The sequence below is a fragment of the Amblyomma americanum genome, chromosome 3, assembly GCF_052857255.1.
Source record: "Amblyomma americanum isolate KBUSLIRL-KWMA chromosome 3, ASM5285725v1, whole genome shotgun sequence".
In the NCBI taxonomy this organism is placed as follows: domain Eukaryota; kingdom Metazoa; phylum Arthropoda; class Arachnida; order Ixodida; family Ixodidae; genus Amblyomma; species Amblyomma americanum.
The window spans coordinates 221,645,155-221,666,702 of NC_135499.1; the positions used below are offsets into that span (position 1 = coordinate 221,645,155).

At 43.7% G+C, this 21,548-nt stretch overlaps 1 protein-coding gene across 1 annotated transcript; it reads left to right on the plus strand.

The window, feature by feature from the left end:
- Positions 1-229: 229 nt before the first annotated feature.
- cold (coiled) lies at positions 230-20,237 on the plus strand. The gene is made up of 4 exons (XM_077660107.1): positions 230-368; positions 675-794; positions 3,702-3,880; positions 14,822-20,237. The coding sequence occupies exons 1-4, from the start codon at positions 326-328 to the stop codon at positions 14,906-14,908; spliced, it is 429 nt and encodes a 142-aa protein (XP_077516233.1). The 5' UTR covers positions 230-325; the 3' UTR covers positions 14,909-20,237.
- Positions 20,238-21,548: the final 1,311 nt, after the last annotated feature.

Consider the following 21,548-nt stretch of genomic DNA (forward strand, 5'->3'; position numbering starts at 1 on the left):
TGAATTCCCTAGGGTAAAAGTGAAACAAACAGTGAAATGAAATCCCCTCAGCTGAAAAGGCAATTTAAAGGCAATGCATGTCCCGTATGGGCAAGCAAATGGAAACAGCGCAAGTAGCGCAACCAAGCGCAGCCATCAGAAGTTAAAAGCACAAACATGGCAGCCAAAGCTACGTTTTATGACGTCACTTTTACAAAATTGTCTGCTCAAGTTGACGATGCTCTCTCGTTTCCTGTGATTCACTCTGCAACTCACGGCAACGGTTGTTGTCGTTCATGTGGTGTCAAGCTGTGGCCGCATTTTCTTCAAATTACCTCTGTGCAAAATGTTTCCCTGGTTACTGCTGATTTTGTCATTCGCACCGACCTGTAAGTACGGTAGCTTCTGCTACGGCGATTGCTAATTTAGTAAGTGATGATTGCCGCGGGAACTAGCGGCAGGGTGCGGCTGTCTGCGCTCAGTCGACATTCCGCTGAAGTTCTGTAACTTCCGCTACCAACGATTAAATACCGATGTTGCGTGGATTTGCTCAGAAGTTATTTCTACGCGGGTATGATACGCACCTGTGTTGTAATCCCCGTCATGAAAGAAATATGTCAGTCACTGATGCGGCTCCAAAGCGGCAGCTCTGAAGATGCTTGGGTGATATGACATATGCGCTGCTGTCTTTGCAGGCTTTGCCCTGGAATGCTACGTTTGCACGAGCCAAGACAAGAACAACGAGAAATGCACAGAGACCATCAAAACATGTGATCCCTCTGAGACGCGCTGCCTTACCGAAGTTCGTTGGGGAAGTAAGTCTGTTAATTGCGCATTTGCAACAAGTGGTTCGCTTTTACCTCTGCTTCTTTCGTGTTGTCCCAGTTGAGGTAGCAAGGTAGAGCGGCAGTTTTCTTGGTGCTGTTACCGTTTCTCAAGTAAAAGTAAACGTTTTTTAGATGTTTTGCAACAGGTACCGGTGTGTACAAACTTCTGTCTTTGGACGTACTGTGCTCTCCCTGCATTTGCGCTGTTTAATGCATTCGCATATTCCTTTTGTGATGGAATAACGGTATTTACGTCTGTTCTAGCGACCGAAGAGGGAGAACCATGTGGAGGTTCCATGCCATATGAGTTTGTTCAATACAGAAACCAGAGTAAAAACTTTCTTAACCTTCATGGTAAATTCTGCTCCCTGTGTGGTGACCGTAGCGCCATATAGTTTTCCATAAAGAAAGCTTTTGACTTTGCAAGGTGAGCTAGGTGACTGTTGAAATTAATCTGGGGCTCTCTGCAATGGCACCCCTCTCATAGCCCACATACATCTTTACAACATTAGACTGGGTGAACCTGGCAGGAGGCGTGAAATCATAGTGGCAAAATGAGGGATAACCACTCATCAATCGAAATCGCTACATGTGTGCATAAGAATGGGATGGGGGGAGAAGGGCCATTGGTCTGCTAGTATGCTCAAATGTGGTGACGTTTGCTGAAGTTTGGCACCAGCAATGAAATTAGGAGGAGGAGATGCACTGCCAAAAAGTTAAGTGCCTCACTGCAGAGTTCAGCTACCTCTTCCGTACCTGCTGTTTAGCCCATAATCTGCTTGCAGACCTTTCCAATAAGGGCTCCGTGGGCATCGCTGTATTGCTAGCTGGACTACTGGGTGCACTTTGCACTACCACGGTGGTAGCGGCAGTGGAACTGGTTTGCAACAGTCCAGAGAGGAGGAATTTTGAAATCTCCCTTGCTCGATGGCAAGGTCTATAGCACCAAGGTAAAAAAAAAAAATTTCCTGTTCCTTGCCGCATCCTACAAAGGAACAGCAGCAACAGGTGATGGATTGGAGGCTCTGCTGCTCACAATTACACAAAGCCACACATCCAGAACATATCCTCCAGTACTATTTGAAATTTAGTGCTGTAGCACGTGACACACAGTTGCAACATTGTGCTGTCTAGCTACTTGCCGTTGTGCCTGAGTTTGGTTGGCCTGTTGCACTCTCATCTTCTTAGCCATTGCAGATCACCATCTGTCAGTTTGCTGCACGCATAGATTTACCGCCTTCTGCTGTTCTCTTTGCTGGGCTTGCCACAGATGACTACCTCCAGCCCGCTTGCCCTTTCGAGGGACTTTTTCCTCGGTATTCGACATTCATATTGGCAGCACGATGGCTGCATCCCGACTGCGGCTTAGTACTGTCCTGATTGCACACACATACACATGCTACAAGAAACGCGATGGCCACCCACGTGCTATTTGCAGAGGGCAAGGCTGGTCAAAGTCAACACAGCCAAGCACTCTGCACTCACCCTTCGCTGCTCTTTGCTATTGTTGTTTTAGCTGCTCTTTGCTATTGTTGTTTTACCCGCGGCATCATTTGCTGCTTTTCTTTTCAGTCTGCAGGCCTCACCCCATGGTTCCGAGATTGCAGCCAAATTAACAGAATTTTTCTCTATTCCCTGTGCCATCTCTGTGGCAGCTTCTGTTGCTTGTGTCTTTTTTTCCTTTTCAGACCCTTTTCTGCCTTCTCCTCATTGCCTTGGCTACGCCTTCTTAAGCCTTTCCTCTTCATGCTTTCCCCTTCCCAAGTCACGTATGTTGTCACAAACATGCACATGTCCACTGGGTTTTCTCGCCTATAATGGCTGTGGCTGTAAAAAGCAGACCAAACATTGTAATTTGATATTGTGGCATCTGCACTTACCTTTTTCCACTGCTAATTTGTGTTGGTATGTGTGTTAACAAAGTAGATTAAGGGTGCCGGTTGTTCATACATACTTGAAAAGTGCATATAGTAATAGAAATGACATAAAGAGGGGACGAGGACAGTATCAGTGCTTCACTAATGATGGAATAAATCTAAGGATTTGTATCCATGAGCTATAAACACAACATGCGTAAACATAAAAGGTAAAAGAAAAACAAAACATGATAAGTTATGTCAAATGGGAAGGTGAAATTTGCCAAACCTTATGACAATATCAATGTGCGAGGTTGTAGAAAAGCTGGTTGCCATGTCACCTCAAGCATTGTTAAAAAAATGTTGGTCTTTTTTTCCAGCAAGCAGATGAATAGTTTGTTTTGCCACTGCATTTCTGTATTGCATCTGCATCTAATGTTCCCCTGGACAATTTAGTCCGGTATACTTGATAACCTGGGTGTGATTAAGAATGGGCAAATGTCCACATGCCTTGTAGTGCTCAGACAAATGCTCTCCATTACTCATAGGGGCGCTAAAGGAAAAATCAGTGGAAACAAGAAGGTGTGCAAGACTAGCAGATCAGCCTTCAGGAACTCTACCAGCTGTTTCTCTGCACGGAAGGGCAAATGTTGCCCAGAAAATTTCCAACAAAGTTGGCAGCACTCTTATATCATATTTTCCACACCATACCTCCTGCAAATGAAATAAAATGGTGATTATCCTGGCTAATCGCAGGAAATGATTAAAAGCAAAACTGCTTTTCCCACTCCTCTTATAAACCGTTGTAACAATATTTATGAACAGATAGTGTCACTGTTCAGATAGCCCTGAAACTTAATTGATTGTTGTTGCTGTTTATGTTGTCACTCTTTCTAGAATTTTTGCCCTTGTCGTCGCCTCTCACTTGCATTCTCGTCTATCTATTAAAGCATTTTATGCTTTTACTGTTACAGGAGTTGTTGGTTAAAATTTGCATCAAGTCAGGGTCCTTGATGGCTGCTAAATTAATCAATTGCAGGTACGCCATATTGGGCTGCTTCTGGAGAAAAACAATACTACATCAGCAAGCACTGCTCCACAGAGGAGAACTGCCTCAACCAGACCTTGCGCTATGAAGATCGCTGTGATCGTATCTGGTACAATGACTGGGAGTGCGTCGAATGCTGCACTGGCGACCGCTGCAACTACTATGTGACGGTATGTGTGCTTTGTTATCAAATGCCGCGTCGCTTGATGAAATATGCCATGTAATAGTTGTTTACGAGTGCATGAGGTAGCAAAATAAGAATGTGCAGCCGGAGCATTCTGCAGCTGTGAATGCTCTCGTTGGCAGCAAAGCATATGATGTTAAGGTTTCAACTTTTATTATGTGCAGCTTCTTTCGCTTAAAGGCGCAGTGAAGGGGAATGATGACGGAAGCAAGAAGTTATGCTCGACTGGCAGATTACGGCTTGGAAACTCTACCATTATTTTCTGTGCGAAACGATCGTTGTAATGCCCATAGAAGTTGTCTAAGCATCATTGAAATTCGACTGCGGCAGCCGGGATCGAACCTGCGTTTTTCGGGTCAGCAGCCGAGCGACACAACCGCTGAGCCACTGCGGCAGCAGCAACCTTATGTTAGACCCTTTGAATGAGACATCAAGGAATCATGGCAATGAAGTTAGCTCACTTGCTTTTCTGTGGACATTAAGTGAATGGTGAGTTCATGCCCTGTATGCATTCAGTAGAGCAGCATGGCACCATCCAAATAGCCTGTCATCGTCATCATCATCATCAGCCTGACTACGCCTACTGCAGGGCAAAGGCCTCTCCCATGTTTCCAATTGACTCTGTTCTGTGCCAGCTGCAGCCACCGTATCCCTGCAAACTTCTTAATCTCATCTGCCCACTTAACTTTCTGCCACCCACTTGCTGCACTTGCCTTCTTTTGGAGTTCACTCCGTTACCCATAAAGACCATTGGTTATCTTGCCTTCGCATTACATGCCCTGCCCAAGCCCATTTCTTCCTCTTGATTTTGGCTAGGATGTCATTAACCTGCGTATGTTCCCTCACCCACTCTGCCTTCTTCCTGTCTCTTAAAGTTACACCTATCATTTTTCTTTCCGTAGTTGACTGTATTGTCTTTAACTCAAGCTAAAACCTTTTCATTAGCCTCCACGTTTCTGCTCCATTAGTGAGTACCGGTAGAATGCAGCTGTTGGATACTTTTCTCTTGAAGGACATTGGTAAACTGCCATTCATGATCCGAGAGAACCTGCCAGTTGCACTCCACCCCATTCTTATTCTTCTAATTATTTTCCTCTCATGATCCAGATCTGCAGTCATTACCTACCCTAAGTAGACGTATTTCCATGCCACTTCCAGCACTTCGCTGCCAATTGTAAACTGCAGTCCTTTTCCAAGACAGTTGAAACATTACTTTGGTTTTATGCATATTAATTTTTAGATCCACCGTTATGCTCTGCCTGTGTAACTCATTGGGCATGCTTTGCAGCTCATCTCCTGAGTGACTTAGCTGGGCAATGTCATCAGCGACTCGCACATTACTGAGGTATTCTCCATTAGCGCTCATCCGCAGCTGTTCCCAATCCAGGTCTCGGGAGTACCTCCTGTAAACATTCATTCCTGTGCATTCATTATAGATATCTTCCAGTATTTTTACTTAAGACTCTTCTACACCCTGATTCCGCAATGTCTGCATGACTGCTGAGATTTCGACTGAGTCAGAATGCTTTCTCGTAATCTGTGAAGGCTGTATATAGGGGTTGGTTATATTCTGTGCATTTCTCTTATCACCTGATTGGTAGTATGAATATGGTCTATTGTTGAGTATTGTTTATGAAAGCCTACCTGGTCATTTGGCTGACTGAAGGCTAAGGTTGTCCTGACTATTAGCGATTACCTTAGTAAATACCTTATAAGCAACGGACAGTAAGCTGATCGGCCTGTAATTTTCCAAGTCCTTGACGTCTCCTTCCTTACGGATTAAGATGATGTTAGCTTTCTTTCAAGCTTCTGGTACGTTTGAGGTCATAAGGCAATGCGTATAAGTGGTGGCTAGTTTTTCTAGCCCAAGCTCCCTTCCATTCTTCAACAGATCTGCTGTTGCCTGATCCTCACCAGCTGCTTTCCCCCTTTTTTCTTTACGTCCTCCTTTGTTACTGGCGGCATGTCCCATTGCTGTGAGTGCCTTTCTCATTTGCGTCCTGATTACATTGGCCACTGTACAGATTTGTGTAGAACTCTTCAGCTATTTTAACTATCGTATCCCAATTGCTAATGACTTTGCCCTCTTTGTCCCTTAATGCATACACTTGATTTTGGCTATGCCTAGTTTCCACCTCACTGCTTTAAGGTTACCTCCATCCTTTAGAGCATGCTCGATTCTCTCCATATTAAACTTCCTAATGTCGCTTACCTTGTGCCTATTGATTAACTTTGATAGCTCTGTCAGATGTATTCTGTTTGTGGGTGGAGTTAGATGCTTTCGTGCTTTGGTGTTTCTTAATCAGGTCTTTCATCTCCTGAGAGAGGTTGCCAGTGCCCTGTTGAACCGTCCTACCGCCTGCTTCTACTGCGCACTCAGTAATGATAGCTATGAGATTATCATTCATTACTTGAACATTAAGGTCACTGTCCTCGGTTAAAGCTGAATATCTGTTCTGCAGCGATATCCTGAATTCTTCTACCTTCCCTCTTACTGCTAACTCGTTAATGGGCTGCCATTTCATTAGTTTTTTCCGTTCCCTCCTCAAGTCTAGGTTAATTTGAGACCTTACCATCCTGTGGCCGCTACAACGCACCTTTCCGAGGACATCCACATTCTGCACGATGCCAGGATGAATGCATAGTATGATGTCTATTTCATTTTTAGTCTCGCCATTGGGGCTTTTCTATGTCCACTTCCTGTTCTCTCGTTTGCGGAAGGAGGTATTCATGATCTGTATAATTGTTTCTCTCTGCGTATGCTACTAATAACTCCCCCATGCCATTCCTAGAGCCTCTGCCATAGTCTCCTAACGTCTGATCTCCACCCTGCTTCTTGTGTACCTTTGCATTGAAGCCACCCATCAGTACAGGTTACTGTACAGTGTACATCAGTACAGTGTACTGTACTGATGGATGAAAAAAAAAACTATCGATGCAATTGCATAACCAGGCCTGAGGTGTGGCCTGATCTCGGTGACCAAAACCAACAACGCATTTTTTCGCCAGAACAGGATTTGGCCACCCTGGCGTTGTACTTGGCCACAACCTCCTATGTGAACAAACCAATTAGCCCTCAGCCCTCAGTCCCCAGCGGCTGCGGAGCAACTGACCAAGGCGGCATTCAGACCTCTGACGCAGTGGAGAGTGCCAAGAATCTCTGGCTCTGGACAAGCCGCCATTACAAACTGAAAGTGGCAATGTTTAATGCTAGAACCTTATCCAGTGAGGCTAGTCTAGCAGTGCTCTTCGAGGAACTAGCAAGCATTAAATGGGATAGGGCTTACTGAGGGTTATACAGTACTAATGGGCGGGCACATACTGTGTGATTGAGGATTAGTGGACAGATGAGAACTAGGTGTGGGATTCCTCATCAATCAGGATATAGCTGGCACTATAGAGGAATTCTATAGTATTAACGAGAGGGTGGCAGTTACTGTAGTTAGGCTTAACAAGAGGTGCAAACTGAAGGTGGTGCATGCCTACGCACCTGCACCCAGCCATGGTGACTAGATCTACGAAAGCTTATTTGAAGATGTGGAATCAGCAGTGAGCAAAGTAAAAATAGCCTGTGCCTTGGCCCAAAACTGAAGAAGAACGGTCAAGTATTCATGTGGATTTTGCCGGGCACTTGAGTATATTATGCTATAGTATAAATATGCTGTTAGTTGCTGTGGACACACCTACTAAATGGCTAGAGGCAATTCTATTGAAAAATGCTAGCCATGCAAACATTATTCGAGCCTTAGACAATGTTGGTTCAATCTACTGTTTTGGATCACGTGATTTGGACAATGGACCACAATTTTCAAGTCACCAGTTATGATATTTCAGAAAGGATTCTGGCAGGCACTGTTTGTGCACAGCCCTGTTAGGTCCTCAGTTGAACTGCTTGACTGAGAGGGCTGTGATAACTTTGAAGAGCGGCTTTCATAGAAACACATGGAGCACTAAGCAGTAAAGGTTGGACTGCATTCTGCTCCGCTGTCACCACAACCTGATGAGGAACGAAAAAATGTTTGCTTCCGTGCTGCTTAGTTTTGAGCCACATTCGTTACCTGATAACATGTTATCAAGTCTGTAAACTTCTGCAGGTTGCGTCAACAGGCGGCAGACAGGCCGAGACATGTGGTTAAAGAGCTATGGTGCAGGGTATAGCTGGAGACCAAGTGTAATACAAGAGCCTGGCGGGTCACAGATGGCTACAATGCAGGGTAGCAAAATCGCCAACATCAAGACCAACTGAGGCTCTGAAAAGCTAGCCAGGTGATACAGTAGCCTCTGTACCACCTGGGGGTGAAGTGTAAGCTTATGATTCAGGCACAACTCACCGAACAAAGACACCTCTTAGTATACCGTTTGGAAGACACCTGTAATGAATGAAATGGCCGTCAAGATGTCCAGCACAAGACATTCAGCCAGCCAGCAACACAGGACTTCCCTGCTGATGCGACTAAGGCACCAACGAACCAGGTGGCATCAGCCTGGCTGTTGCTTTGTGATGCATGTCTATGTAAAAGTGTAGAACTGTAGTGTCGTATCAAAAGCCACATAAGCAAAACATCAGTCGATGCTCCTTGTGACTGCACTCCCGCGGAAGGGTATAAATACGAGTACACTGAATTAAATTAAATATGAGGTTAGAGGAAAACTTTTTCAGGGATGCTGTAGCAGGGCTGTTATCCCCTTCAGAAGCAGGCAGAAAATCACAGTGCGATTCGTAATGTGGTCATCACTACTTGAGCATGCCATTTTGACTGTTTCCCACTATATTCAGATAAAAAAGAATGCAGCAGCAACTACACTTCAGAGGAAGCCCTCCAGCCAATGGCATTGGCTGATTGCCATGACATTGTGGTTAAACTCATTTCACAGAGGCACTTGCCACTCATCTGTGATTTCGCGCTAAGGGATTAACTGCGACATCATGACAACCACCACTGGCTGGACGGCCTCCTCTGAGAGGCATTTTCCGCTACATTCTTGAGCTATACCTGACTATAGTGGGTGGCATGTCTACTCTGTATGAAACATGATGGTGAGTATGAAAAGAGCTGCCCCCTGTAGCATGCTCCTTTGTGCCACAGCTCCTTTTCATCACGACCATGCGTGTTTGGCTTGGTTACACAGGCTGTCTGTGGCATCTCACGAAAAGCAGTTTTTTCTTTGACACTCTTCAGAATCATCCTGGCTGCCTTCTTGAAGAAGCTGTCTCTGAAAACGTTTCTCTCCTTATGTAGTGTTTGCAAATTAGTTTCTGGCAGTTAACATGAATTTTTGGATAGAATCTTTATTTGGGCTTGTTGGTTCATGATTAAAGAAACTTGGTGTCACAAAAAAAAGAAACAAAGGAGTCAGGTGAGGGAGCACAAAGACACAGAACTGGCACTGATTTCCGACTGGCCAGTACAAAAGGAGGCTCGCACTTGGAATAAAGCTCACTTGAGAGCTTTATTCTTTTGAGAGTGTCAGTTTTCAATAAAGCTTGAGAACTGACACTCTTAAGACAGTGTCAATTCTCTATGTGCTTCTTTGCTTGTGTTAGCTATTTTTTTGCACTGCAAATTTTGCACTGTGACAGTGTTCACCAAGGGTAAGAAAAGCTGGAATACTGATATTGCATCGCCTGGCATCCTCCCAGAAAGATTTTTGATTTTGCTTATATAGCACCAAAGGTATCGGTGATTAAAACGGTGCTTCACGTTTTTTTCCTCTCAGCTTGTGCACCAGAGAGAGCGAGACAAAAAGAAAAGATTACAGACTGGGACTGCACTCCACCCATGAAAGTGTCGTCCAGCCAATCCAGCTTGGTTAAGTTTTTTTTTTTTTGCCGCTCGCTCCCCCAACAAGGCTAGACAACAGAGGAGAGAACGGAAGTTAGCCATGTGTCGCGGTCTCCTGCCTGGCGTGCACCCGCCTTCTTCACTGCTTCAACCAACTCTGCCACTTCAACCATCTACCAACTCTGTGATCACTTCTTAAATGGGATGCCAGGGTAGCCTATCCCCAGGGATGTGCACCTAAAAAATTTGTTCAAACTCATGACGTCAGCACCGGAAATAACTCTGATCACTTTTTGAAATGGGATGCCAGTGTAGAAAAAGCCTTAGGTATCACCAACAAAATAATTTGTTCAAACTCATTACTTCAAGACCGGAAAGAACTCTGATCACTTTTTGAAATGGGACACCAATGTAGCCTAGCCTCGGGGATCTGCGACTAAAGAATTTGTTCAAACTCATGACTTCAAGGCCGGAAAAAACTCTGATCACTTTTTGAAATGGGATGCCAGTGTAGAAAAAGCCTTAAATATCTCCAACAAAATAATTTGTTCAATTACTTCAAGACCGGAAAGAACTCTGATCACTTTCTGAAATGGGACGCCAATGTAGCCTAGCCTCGGGGATCTGCGACTAGAGAATTTGTTCAAACTCATGACTTCAAGGCCGGAAAGAACTCTGGTCACTTTTTGAAATGGGATGCCAATGTAGCCTAGCCTCGGGGATCTGCGACTAAAGAATTTGTTCGAACTCATGACTTCAAGACAGGAAAGAACTCTGATCACTTTTTGAAATGGAATGCCAATGTAGCCTAGCCTCGGGGATCTGCGACTAGAGAATTTGTTCAAACTCATGACTTCAAGACCGGAAAGAACTCTGATCACTTTTTGAAATGGGATGCCAATGTAGCCTAGCCTCGGGGATCTGCGACTAGAGAATTTGTTCAAACTCATGACTTCAAGACCGGAAAGAACTCTGATCACTTTTTGAAATGGGATGCCAATGTAGCCTAGCCTCGGGGATCTGCGACTAGAGAATTTGTTCAAACTCATGACTTCAAGACCGGAAAGAACTCTGATCACTTTTTGAAATGGGATGCCAATGTAGCCTAGCCTCGGGGATCTGCGACTAGAGAATTTGTTCAAACTCATGACTTCAAGACCGGAAAGAACTCTGATCACTTTTTGAAATGGGATGCCAATGTAGCCTAGCCTCGGGGATCTGCGACTAGAGAATTTGTTCAAACTCATGACTTCAAGACCGGAAAGAACTCTGATCACTTTTTGAAATGGGATGCCAATGTAGCCTAGCCTCGGGGATCTGCGACTAGAGAATTTGTTCAAACTCATGACTTCAAGACCGGAAAGAACTCTGATCACTTTTTGAAATGGGACGCCAATGTAGCCTAGCCTCGGGGATCTGCGACTAGAGAATTTGTTCAAACTCATGACTTCAAGACCGGAAAGAACTCTGATCACTTTTTGAAATGGGATGCCAATGTAGCCTAGCCTCGGGGATCTGCGACTAGAGAATTTGTTCAAACTCATGACTTCAAGACCGGAAAGAACTCTGATCACTTTTTGAAATGGGATGCCAATGTAGCCTAGCCTCGGGGATCTGCGACTAGAGAATTTGTTCAAACTCATGACTTCAAGACCGGAAAGAACTCTGATCACTTTTTGAAATGGAATGCCAATGTAGCCTAGCCTCGGGGATCTGCGACTAGAGAATTTGTTCAAACTCATGACTTCAAGACCGGAAAGAACTCTGATCACTTTTTGAAATGGGATGCCAATGTAGCCTAGCCTCGGGGATCTGCGACTAGAGAATTTGTTCAAACTCATGACTTCAAGACCGGAAAGAACTCTGATCACTTTTTGAAATGGGATGCCAATGTAGCCTAGCCTCGGGGATCTGCGACTAGAGAATTTGTTCAAACTCATGACTTCAAGACCGGAAAGAACTCTGATCACTTTTTGAAATGGGATGCCAATGTAGCCTAGCCTCGGGGATCTGCGACTAGAGAATTTGTTCAAACTCATGACTTCAAGACCGGAAAGAACTCTGATCACTTTTTGAAATGGGATGCCAATGTAGCCTAGCCTCGGGGATCTGCGACTAGAGAATTTGTTCAAACTCATGACTTCAAGACCGGAAAGAACTCTGATCACTTTTTGAAATGGGATGCCAATGTAGCCTAGCCTCGGGGATCTGCGACTAGAGAATTTGTTCAAACTCATGACTTCAAGACCGGAAAGAACTCTGATCACTTTTTGAAATGGGATGCCAATGTAGCCTAGCCTCGGGGATCTGCGACTAGAGAATTTGTTCAAACTCATGACTTCAAGACCGGAAAGAACTCTGATCACTTTTTGAAATGGGATGCCAATGTAGCCTAGCCTCGGGGATCTGCGACTAAGGAATTTGTTCAAACTCATGACTTCAAGACCGGAAAGAACTCTGATCACTTTTTGAAATGGGATGCCAATGTAGCCTAGCCTCGGGGATCTGCGACTAAAGAATTCGTTCAAACTCATGACTTCAAGACCGGAAAGAACTCTGATCACTTTCTGAAATGGGACGCCAATGTAGCCAGGCCTCGGGGATCTGCGACTAAAGAATTTGTTCAAACTCATGACTTCAGGACCGGAAAGAACTCTGATCACTTTTTGAAATGGGATGCCAATGTAGCCTAGCCTCGGGGATCTGCGACTAAAAGAATTTGTTCAAACTCATGACTTCAAGACCGGAAAGAACTCTGATCACTTTTTGAAATGGGATGCCAATGTAGCCTAGCCTCGGGGATCTGCGACTAAAAGAATTTGTTCAAACTCATGACTTCAAGACCGGAAAGAACTCTGATCACTTTTTGAAATGGGATGCCAATGTAGCCAGGCCTCGGGGATCTGCGACTAAAGAATTTGTTCAAACTCATGACTTCAAGACCGGAAAGAACTCTGATCACTTTTTGAAATGGGATGCCAGTCTAGAAAAAGCCTTAGGTATCTCCAACAAAATAATTTGTTCAAACTCATTACCTCAAGACCGGAAAGAACTCTGATTACTTTCTGAAATGGGACGCCAATGTAGCCTAGCCTCGGGGATCTGCGACTAAAGAATTTGTTCGAACTCATGACTTCAAGACCGGAAAGAACTCTGATCACTTTCTGAAATGGGACGCCAATGTAGCCAGGCCTCGGGGATCTGCGACTAAAGAATTTGTTCAAACTCATGACTTCAAGACCGGAAAAAACTCTGATCACTTTTTGAAATGGGATGCCAGTGTAGAAAAAGTCTTAGGTACCTCCAACAAAATAATTTGTTCAAACTCATTACCTCAAGACCAGAAAGAACTCTGATCACTTTCTGAAATGGGACGCCAATGTAGCCTAGCCTCGGGGATCTGCGACTAAAGAATTTGTTCAAACTCATGACTTCAATACCGGAAAGAACTCTGACCACTTTTTGAAATGGGATGCCTATGTAGCCAGGCCTCGGGGATCTGCGACTAAAGAATCTGTTCAAACTCATGACTTCAAGACCGGAAAGAACTCTGATCACTTTTTGAAATGGGATGCCAGTGTAGCCTGGCCTCAAGGATCTGCAACTAAACGATCTGTCTCGATTTACCGAAGTTTGCTTGCGAAAATGGTCAATGGTGGCAACACCTGTACAATTTAATTTTTTATTTCTTATGAAAGCTCCATTTGCAGTGAAAGTAGCATATTTGTTGGCCTAATTTTTTATTGCTTATGAAAGCTCCATTTGCAATGAAAGAAGCATATTTGTTGGCCATATGTTTTAGGGGAATCCCCCAAGGTGGTGTAAATTTGTAATAAGGGAGTAATTACTCATTGGCATCCATCTGGGCGCAGCCATTCAGCTACAAAGGAAAGCTATACAGCTTTCTCTGAAACTTCGTAGTTAAAGAAAAATTCATCCTGGTCCGGGGTCCAAAGCTTTCCTTTGTAGCCCTATGGCTGACTGCGCTTGGGTAGATGCCAATGAGTAATTACTCCCTTGTTACTAGCATATATGTTGTTAGAATGTGGCAATCTATTGATACCGGCCAGCTTCAACCTGTCCTTAGTGTCCCTTTAAAAAAAAGTAAGTTTGGGACTAATACCCCTGTCACACGGGCACTCTAAAGGCACTTTGAACTAATGCTCCTTTACGCTCCCAAAAGAGCACTAATTCAAGGGAGTTCGTCCGTGCTACACGGTCGCGCAACGACCTTCGCAAGAAGTTTTTAGCTACCTCATCGGCGAAAAGCGTTATTAAAATTGCAAACCTCACTGCACATGTAAATACAGAAATGTCAATTTTTTTTAGTAAATTAGTTTCATAGCCGTATTATGTTAAAGCAATGCAATTTTAACTGCAATAATGACATGATTTTCCAAGTACAGAGCATAACATCACAGTGCTGGCCACACTGAGCCCAACTCGCTCAGTCTGGCTCAGGCTCAGCTTCGTTCTTCGGTTTTTCCCTTAATCTTATGAACCACTAGTCTTATGAAGTGAATTTATAAAATGAAAATTGAACGTTTCTGTTCTCAATTCAATTATGCTGTTAACTCGCTGGGAGAGAGAGTACTCCCTTGAAGCCTCAAAGGACGAACTCGAGCTGCCTTGTTTCGAAGCTCCTTTGAGCTAGGTGTCCTTTGGCGCGTCCGTGTGGCAGCGCGCGTTCGTCCTTAGAGTAATGGAGCATTAGTTCAAAGTACCTTTACAGTGTCCATGTGACAGGGGTATAAGTTGGATGTCATGCGGATTACGGCAGTTTATTGGATGGCGGCAGTGAAAGTTGGGTGCGATTTAGAGTGCCATTTGAACCTGCATGGCATCCTGTTTTTTTAGGTGTTTTTTCAGCATACATCGTGCCAAGGAAGGAGACATTAAATGGCTGCAGAGCAATCATTGTCTGCAGCTTTATCACCAAGCTTCATGTTCACAGTGAGCAGTGGGGTAAAATGTGATAAAACCTTTGTGTGATTGTCGCTTTGTTTGAAGTTTGGTATTATGACTGATGAAATATCTCAGCCTCTGAAGCAGGGTCTCTGTTACAGTGTGATGTGTTGCATATGCTCTCAAGTTCTTACTGCAATAGTTGCGCATGGTCACCATTTCTTTTTGTCTGCTTGTAGCTTGGTGCAGGGCTCTTGAGGCCATCAGCGTGGACCTGCATAGCTGCACTTGCTGTTGGACTGCTAGCCTGCGTCAGGGTTTCATGATGCAGTGGGTCCTCCCATCCTCTGTTGTCATGGTCTCCGTGAATTGCAGCACTTGGGCCCTCGCATGCAAGACATCTTATGCATGGATCTGCTTGGTATGGTCCCACACTTGTAGACGTGTTGCTTCATCAGGAGTGGTTCTCATGGTCCTCCTGGGCTTTTTGGGGCCAATCATTATGCACTCTTCTCATGCAATAATTCAGCAGTGTTGCGCTAGAGTTCAGGGGAAGGTGAGAGGGAGGAATCTCAAATTATTTGGCTGGCAGTGCACCTTAATGTCAGCGTGTGTCAAAGCTCTTGGGTGCCCTAGCTAATAACGTCAATATAAGCTTAAACTCTTCGCCTGAAACACATCTTGCAGCCATGCTCACTATTATTGCCAGAAGCTTGTCAGTTTCCAGCATGGTTGCATTTTCTGAAGTCATTTTAAGGTCATCAACACTATTGAAGCCCAGACCAAAGCTTTGATTTGACACCTGAAGTTACTGTAAAAGCTCATGTGTTCAGCTGACATGCATTTGGTGAGTGTAAATTTTTACCAATTGGGAGTTATCGTTGATTCTTCACATTAATATCAGTTGTTTTTCAGGTAAATTGGTGATAAGCTAAGGAATCCTTATGGTGCTTTATGAAGTAGCTGACATATTAAAGCCTTAGCATAGTTCAGTTGGCTTCTGCGACTGCCACCTGCACACACACCCTTCCGTGAGGACCAGCTGCATATGTGCAGGTGGCCCCCAGTGACAAGGTGTGGACTGCACAGGCACAGCTGGGCCCCCACATAAACAGTTCAAGGTAGCATATCACAGATTTGCACCTTGCTATAACTCTGTTACCTGTAGCAGCCATCTTCAAGGGTGTAAACAACAGCAAAGCTTTGGTTATGTACAAACTTGCGTCGTCATGTTGTGTATAAGTGCCTTATCACTAGGTCAAGCACTCATGCTTTCCTTTAGGGGAATAAGACCACTATTTTGAACTTGTTGGATGATCTGGATTAGATATAAATCAATGACAAGTAGATTATGCAACTTAGTGATTCTGTGAAGGACATTAAGGGAAGAATTTTTTTTAAGTAGTGGAGCTTGCACTGACAACCCAACATATTCCAGCCACACTGTCTGCCACTTGCGTGGACAAGTGGATGAAAATGTCTAGCTGTCTGTGTGTGCAGTGCCTGGGTAGATCTGTCCTGGAATCACAATGCATCATAGCCGTAGTGGAAGCCGCACTTTGATTTGCATAATGGCCTGCTCATGTTAAGTCAATGTCGACTATGCTTTACAGTGCATGTTGACAGTGCACGGCTGTATCTACAGTGGGAGTTCCGTTATCTTAAGTGCAGACTATGGGCAGATGTCACGAGATACTGTACAGTCTGTTGTAGAAGTACCCAGGCCAATGCATCCATGGCAGGAGGGTGATCACACATGTATCTTGGTGAAACCACTCGTTAATCGGTTGCACAGGCTCATGAAGAATAGTGGGATTCCTCCTGCACATACATATTCAATAGAAAAACTGGTGAGAGTGGTAGTGATCACTACGGTTCCAAATGCCCCGGCCTGGGAACATTTGCAAAAGGTGGTATACTTCCATTTTATGTGCAGGCAGTGTGCAGAATGCCTTATGCTTATTTCAGAGAGCTTGATATGTTCTTACGCCTCCCATGCACTTAATTTTTACGTGGGAGGTAGCAGCAGTGCTTGGAGATCAGAGAATCTCGCTGCCTACTGGCAGTCTTGTTGTGTATGCTATAATCGCTGCACAGACTTGCGTGCATTGCATTGTGGAAACTGATTTGATTTGTAATGCGCATTTATCAGCTGTACTGTGTGCACTGCTAGCATCATTGAGCAGTTGTGCGTCAACAAAATCTGCAGCTAAATGTCCACTTTTTTTGTGTGCACATGGACTTGCATGCACACGGTAACTTTACTAATCCTAACATTAACTTTACTGCAGTGGTGAATAGTTCACTTTCAGTAATTTAGTGAGCTATGAAAATTCAGAGTTATGTAGATTAAGCTGTCACAAAGTGTTTTTTTCGGTGTATTGTGGCTGTATGGGTGCTACAGGATTGTTTATTGATTTTTCAAAGTTTTGTCAGTTTTGAGCAGCAACCATTTCACCATTATCATCAAATGAAATTGATGATGAAAATTGTGACGACGACGGTGACGATGATTCAACTGAAAAATTTTTAGCAGCCACTTTGCCTCTGTGAAAAGCATTTATGTGCCTTATTAGACTGGAAGTGCCCCTATTGTTCCCTCTTCAAAATTTATGAAAATGAGACTGGTAGGATTTCATGCGTGGAAAATTCAGCCTGCTCATATTTGGCAATGCTTACCAGCCTCTCAGTGGTGACAGTAATCAGCAATGCAAAGGCATCGCAAGGCCAGATTTTTTTGGTTGTTAACTTCTTGTGTTTGCCTGCATATATCCTGTTTGCCAGATTTAAGCTGATGAGTTGTGAAAATTGCAGCACTATCGACTCCCCAAAAATAGAGCTGTAGTTTCATAGTGCGCATGTGTGTCTATCTATAGCCCATGTTAACATTTTCTTTGTCATCGAGTATGTGTGGAAGTGCATATAGTTGGTGGCTGTCGCTCGGTAATGAGGTTAAAGTGGTGGAGATGGTGACAGGCATGGGCAGCCTGTAACGTGCGACCGTGTTCACTTTTGTTGAAGTTACTGCTCTATGTGTATTACTTACCACCTATTTGTACACTGTGGAACTGCTGTGATGAACTTAACTCCTGTGAGCAGCTTTGTGAACCTAATTTTTGATGACTGCAACTATTACGGAGCATAGATTTGAAATTGTCACAGGTCTCTGTACTATGACAAGGAATATGGGACTATTAAATTTGTGCAGTGTGTAGCTCACTGGCATAAGTGAATCTTGCTTAGAAAGACACATGATGAATGCACTGTTGTGGTGCTCTCTTAATTATGGTTTAGGGCAAAAATCAAATGAAGCCAAGTCTTTATTTTCACCTTCAATACTATTGCCTGTTGGCTTGCCATATGGGCTTGTACAATCATGGACAATGTATCCTGAAGTCACGGAGCAACGACCATAAACTACTGGTGATGCTGTGCACCTATGAGAACATGAAGCGAATATGTGATAAACAGCAGCACGAGAGTGTAGACAAGCACTCCTGGATCACCATAATCAATATTAGGCATGCCTTAGTTGTGCCTATTGGTATCATTCCTACGATCTGTCCCTGGGCACTTTCTACTATCATAAAAATGTTTATTATGTTTTGCTTCTGTTGGTCAGTTTCGCAAATGCGATTTCAAAAGTGTTATCACTGTGGTACTGGTTCATATCCTTGCGGCGGTATGGAGCCACCTGTAGTTCATAGTTGTCACTTCACCATTTCAGCATAGCATGTCCATGACTACTACTGCACCACGTGTGAGCTTGAATGTCTTTTTTTTTCTTGCATTTTTTGAGGTGAGGTGTGAACCGTGACAAGTTGTATCAAAATAGCCGGTGACAAGCTTGGTTCATCATGGGTTTGCATCCATATCATGGGAGCTGGTGTGAGCTAAGCTGGTTTTTGTTTGAGTCTAGTTAAAGTTCTTACTTTTGATGGTGAAAGGTGTTCTGCTCTGTGAGACTGTTGTAATATTTTGGCTGTATTTTGTTGGCCACGGTGAGAAGGTGCAAGGAAAGCTGCTGACCACATAAGTGAGCAAAAATATGCATAAATGAAATATTTAAACTTTTTTTTAAGGAAAGCAGTGCAGATCTTTGTTCACAAACTGAGGTTGATATTGTTTCAATTTAAGACTCTAAATGTATTGGCACTTGATGCCACCCCAAGAGTAGCCCTGCATTAATGACTGTTTCCTATTTCGTCACAGTGTAGGAATAAACGAACCTCCAACAGCTGACAGTGATGTGGAGTGGTCTGAACATTTGTTCAGTGAGGAGACCATTGATATAATTGCCAGAAAGCTGTCATGTCATGTGGAAAAGCTGTACTACCATAATCTGTTCTTTTAGTAGCAAAGCCAGCTTCCAAGTTTGAGGAAAGCTGCGAGTATTATCTAGAGAAAGTAAAGAAAGGAACTCCTCTACGATTGGATAAAAACTAGTGCTAATAATAATAATAATATTAATATCGTTTTGGTCATTTCTGCTGGCACATTAAAGGTTCATAACTTCAGGGATCAGCAGCTACTGCAGAGCTGTACCTTTTTGTCAATATAAGATGGCTGTGTTTTATCACATGTTATAGCATTCATGACTTGCACTCACAGCGTTTAGTGTGTATGGAGGCTATGCACTGCTGACTCATATTAGACATTTATTATGATCTGGTGTTTAATAGGCCAGCATCCAGTTGGCAACCGTGTTGATATCCGTCCATTTTGTGTACATAAAGTGCTGTCTAATGCATGTGTTGTGATGTATATATATATACACTATTATTAGGGAGGATCTTGTTAGCATTTCAATGCGTTCTAAAAAGCAACCTTACATTTTTATTACATGCTATGAAGCATTTACACGAATCTGGTTAGTAGTTGGTACTACTTTGCAATGGACATGTACAGTCCCTATCACACTTGCATAGAGTGATTGAGTGGCCCCTGCAAAACTGTGCATATGATGCTGCTGACAGCCACTGGTGTTGACATCAGTTGGCCAAGAGCATGGACGCAGATTGCATTCATGCTTGATCAAGATGCAGGCCTGTGGACTGCAAGAGTCACACGCTTTGATTGAATCGTGCAATGTGTATACATAGCCTCAGTGTTTGTGGCCATCTTGATCATTTTTCAACCCTGCATGACAAAGCATTTAGATTGTTCGCGGAGGTGTAGCAGTGTCCATGCAGTGATTCAGCTCTGCAGCTTGCAACCCACAAACCTCACAGGCGCCTGCCTCATTCAACCACGAACGCATGCAGAATCCCCACTTAAGGCGCTTTTAGCCAACAGATTTCGAGCCCAAAGGCTACTGCCAGGTGTTGCACACACAGCTCTGGCTGCTTGACCACTTCAGACAAATGTGATTGGGTCTGTAACCTGCAGTTCGAGAGAGGTTGTCATAAGCCATCGCATTGTTCACATTTCAATACATTTTATCTTGTAGAGATGGCTGTTTTATACACAACGTGGTTTGTACAGTATATTGTGTGATGTATTTTTGTGTCTAAAGTTTTGTATACATTTACCAAATGTACAATAAATAAATCAAGGTGCCTGTTTACAAACATGGCTTTGCTTACTACTGGACATGCCGCTGTTTCCTCATTGAACTGCTGTTAATGCATAGGAACTAAAGACTAGTGAGGGTTGATGTTGCTCTGTCGTGCTTATCTATCAGAATCACTGTTGTTCAGCCTTAGTGTGAGCCAAATAATGCTCTTTGCTGCACTATCGGTGAGTGGTAATTTATTTCTCACCTTTGTTCAAGCAGAAAGGAAAAAGCTGGCCTGGTCCTGGAACACTGGTGAACAGTGTGAGGCAACTCCAATATGTGCACAGCTCTAAACACTTTGTTATGAGCATCCTTACTGCATGAGGCCTGCTTGGAAAGAATCCTACTAGATTTTAAAAAACTTGGAAACCCATGGCTCGGTTTACACGTCATATGGCTGCCTGCTGCACGGGATCTCTACTGTGCATGGATGAGCCATTTCACTCATTTTCATCTGCTCGATTGGAAATCGGATGCTGTCAAATAACGTGGTGTGCCGTGCTGGTGTTGCATTGAGATGAGTGGAGCAACTTGATCAGCACAACTGCAAAAGCACTGCCATGGCCATTCCTGAACTGACATTATGTAATTTTATCTGTATTGCACATGTGGAATAGTCTCCAAAAGCTTTGAAAACCAACTAAAGAGTTTTTAAAACTGTTAAAGGGGGAAGCAGAACTTAGTGTGAGCACACTGATGCACATTGTAAGTCATCATTCTAAATGTGACATTGACACTGCTCTATCGCATTTAGTGCCAGTTCATTTCTGCTCGAGTAGATAAGAATGCATGCATGTGCAAACATTGCATTAGCAATGGGGCTTTTTTGGCAGATAGCCGAATAAAATGCGAGCTAGGTCACACTTTTAAGATGTTCAAATCTGGTTAGATACTCTGCAGAGAGATTGTGAGATAGAGCACTGTGGACTCTTGTTGCATGCTGTTTGCTCCATAAACAAACATCATGCTGCATGGTTACGGCCCCGAATTTTCTGTGGTAGAAAATTTTAGATTCTGCAAATTCAAAACAAGGAATCTGCAATATTCCGTGAGAGCATAACAGGCATAAAATATAAAGATGTTATTTTAGAAACATGCCCGGCATGCTCCAAATCGGCCTTTATTAAAATCAAAAGTGTCTGTTGGAATTCGGCGCGAAGAATTCCTTTAAAGGGACCCAGAAAGGACGTGTCAATAAAGGTGCGATATGTCTGGAATGTTAAAAGACGACGGTTCATAATTATCCCCCAGCAAGAATTATTTTAATGCGTTTTGTGGAAGCTGAGTTATATGCAGACAAAATTTGAACTTCCGCGTCTTCATGCCTTTCCCTCTCCTCTCGCACGCTAAAACGGCGGCGCTCCTCCGCCGGCCCAACCTACTCGGCCCCTCCCCTATCTCCGCCGGCT

Coding starts and splice junctions, on each gene's coding strand:
- cold (XM_077660107.1), top strand. CDS start 326: ATGTTTCCCTGGTTACTGCTGATTTTGTCATTCGCACCGACCT. Junction 369..674: donor TTTGTCATTCGCACCGACCT/GTAAGTACGGTA, acceptor CTGTCTTTGCAG/GCTTTGCCCTGGAATGCTAC. Junction 3,881..14,821: donor GCTGCAACTACTATGTGACG/GTATGTGTGCTT, acceptor GTCTGCTTGTAG/CTTGGTGCAGGGCTCTTGAG.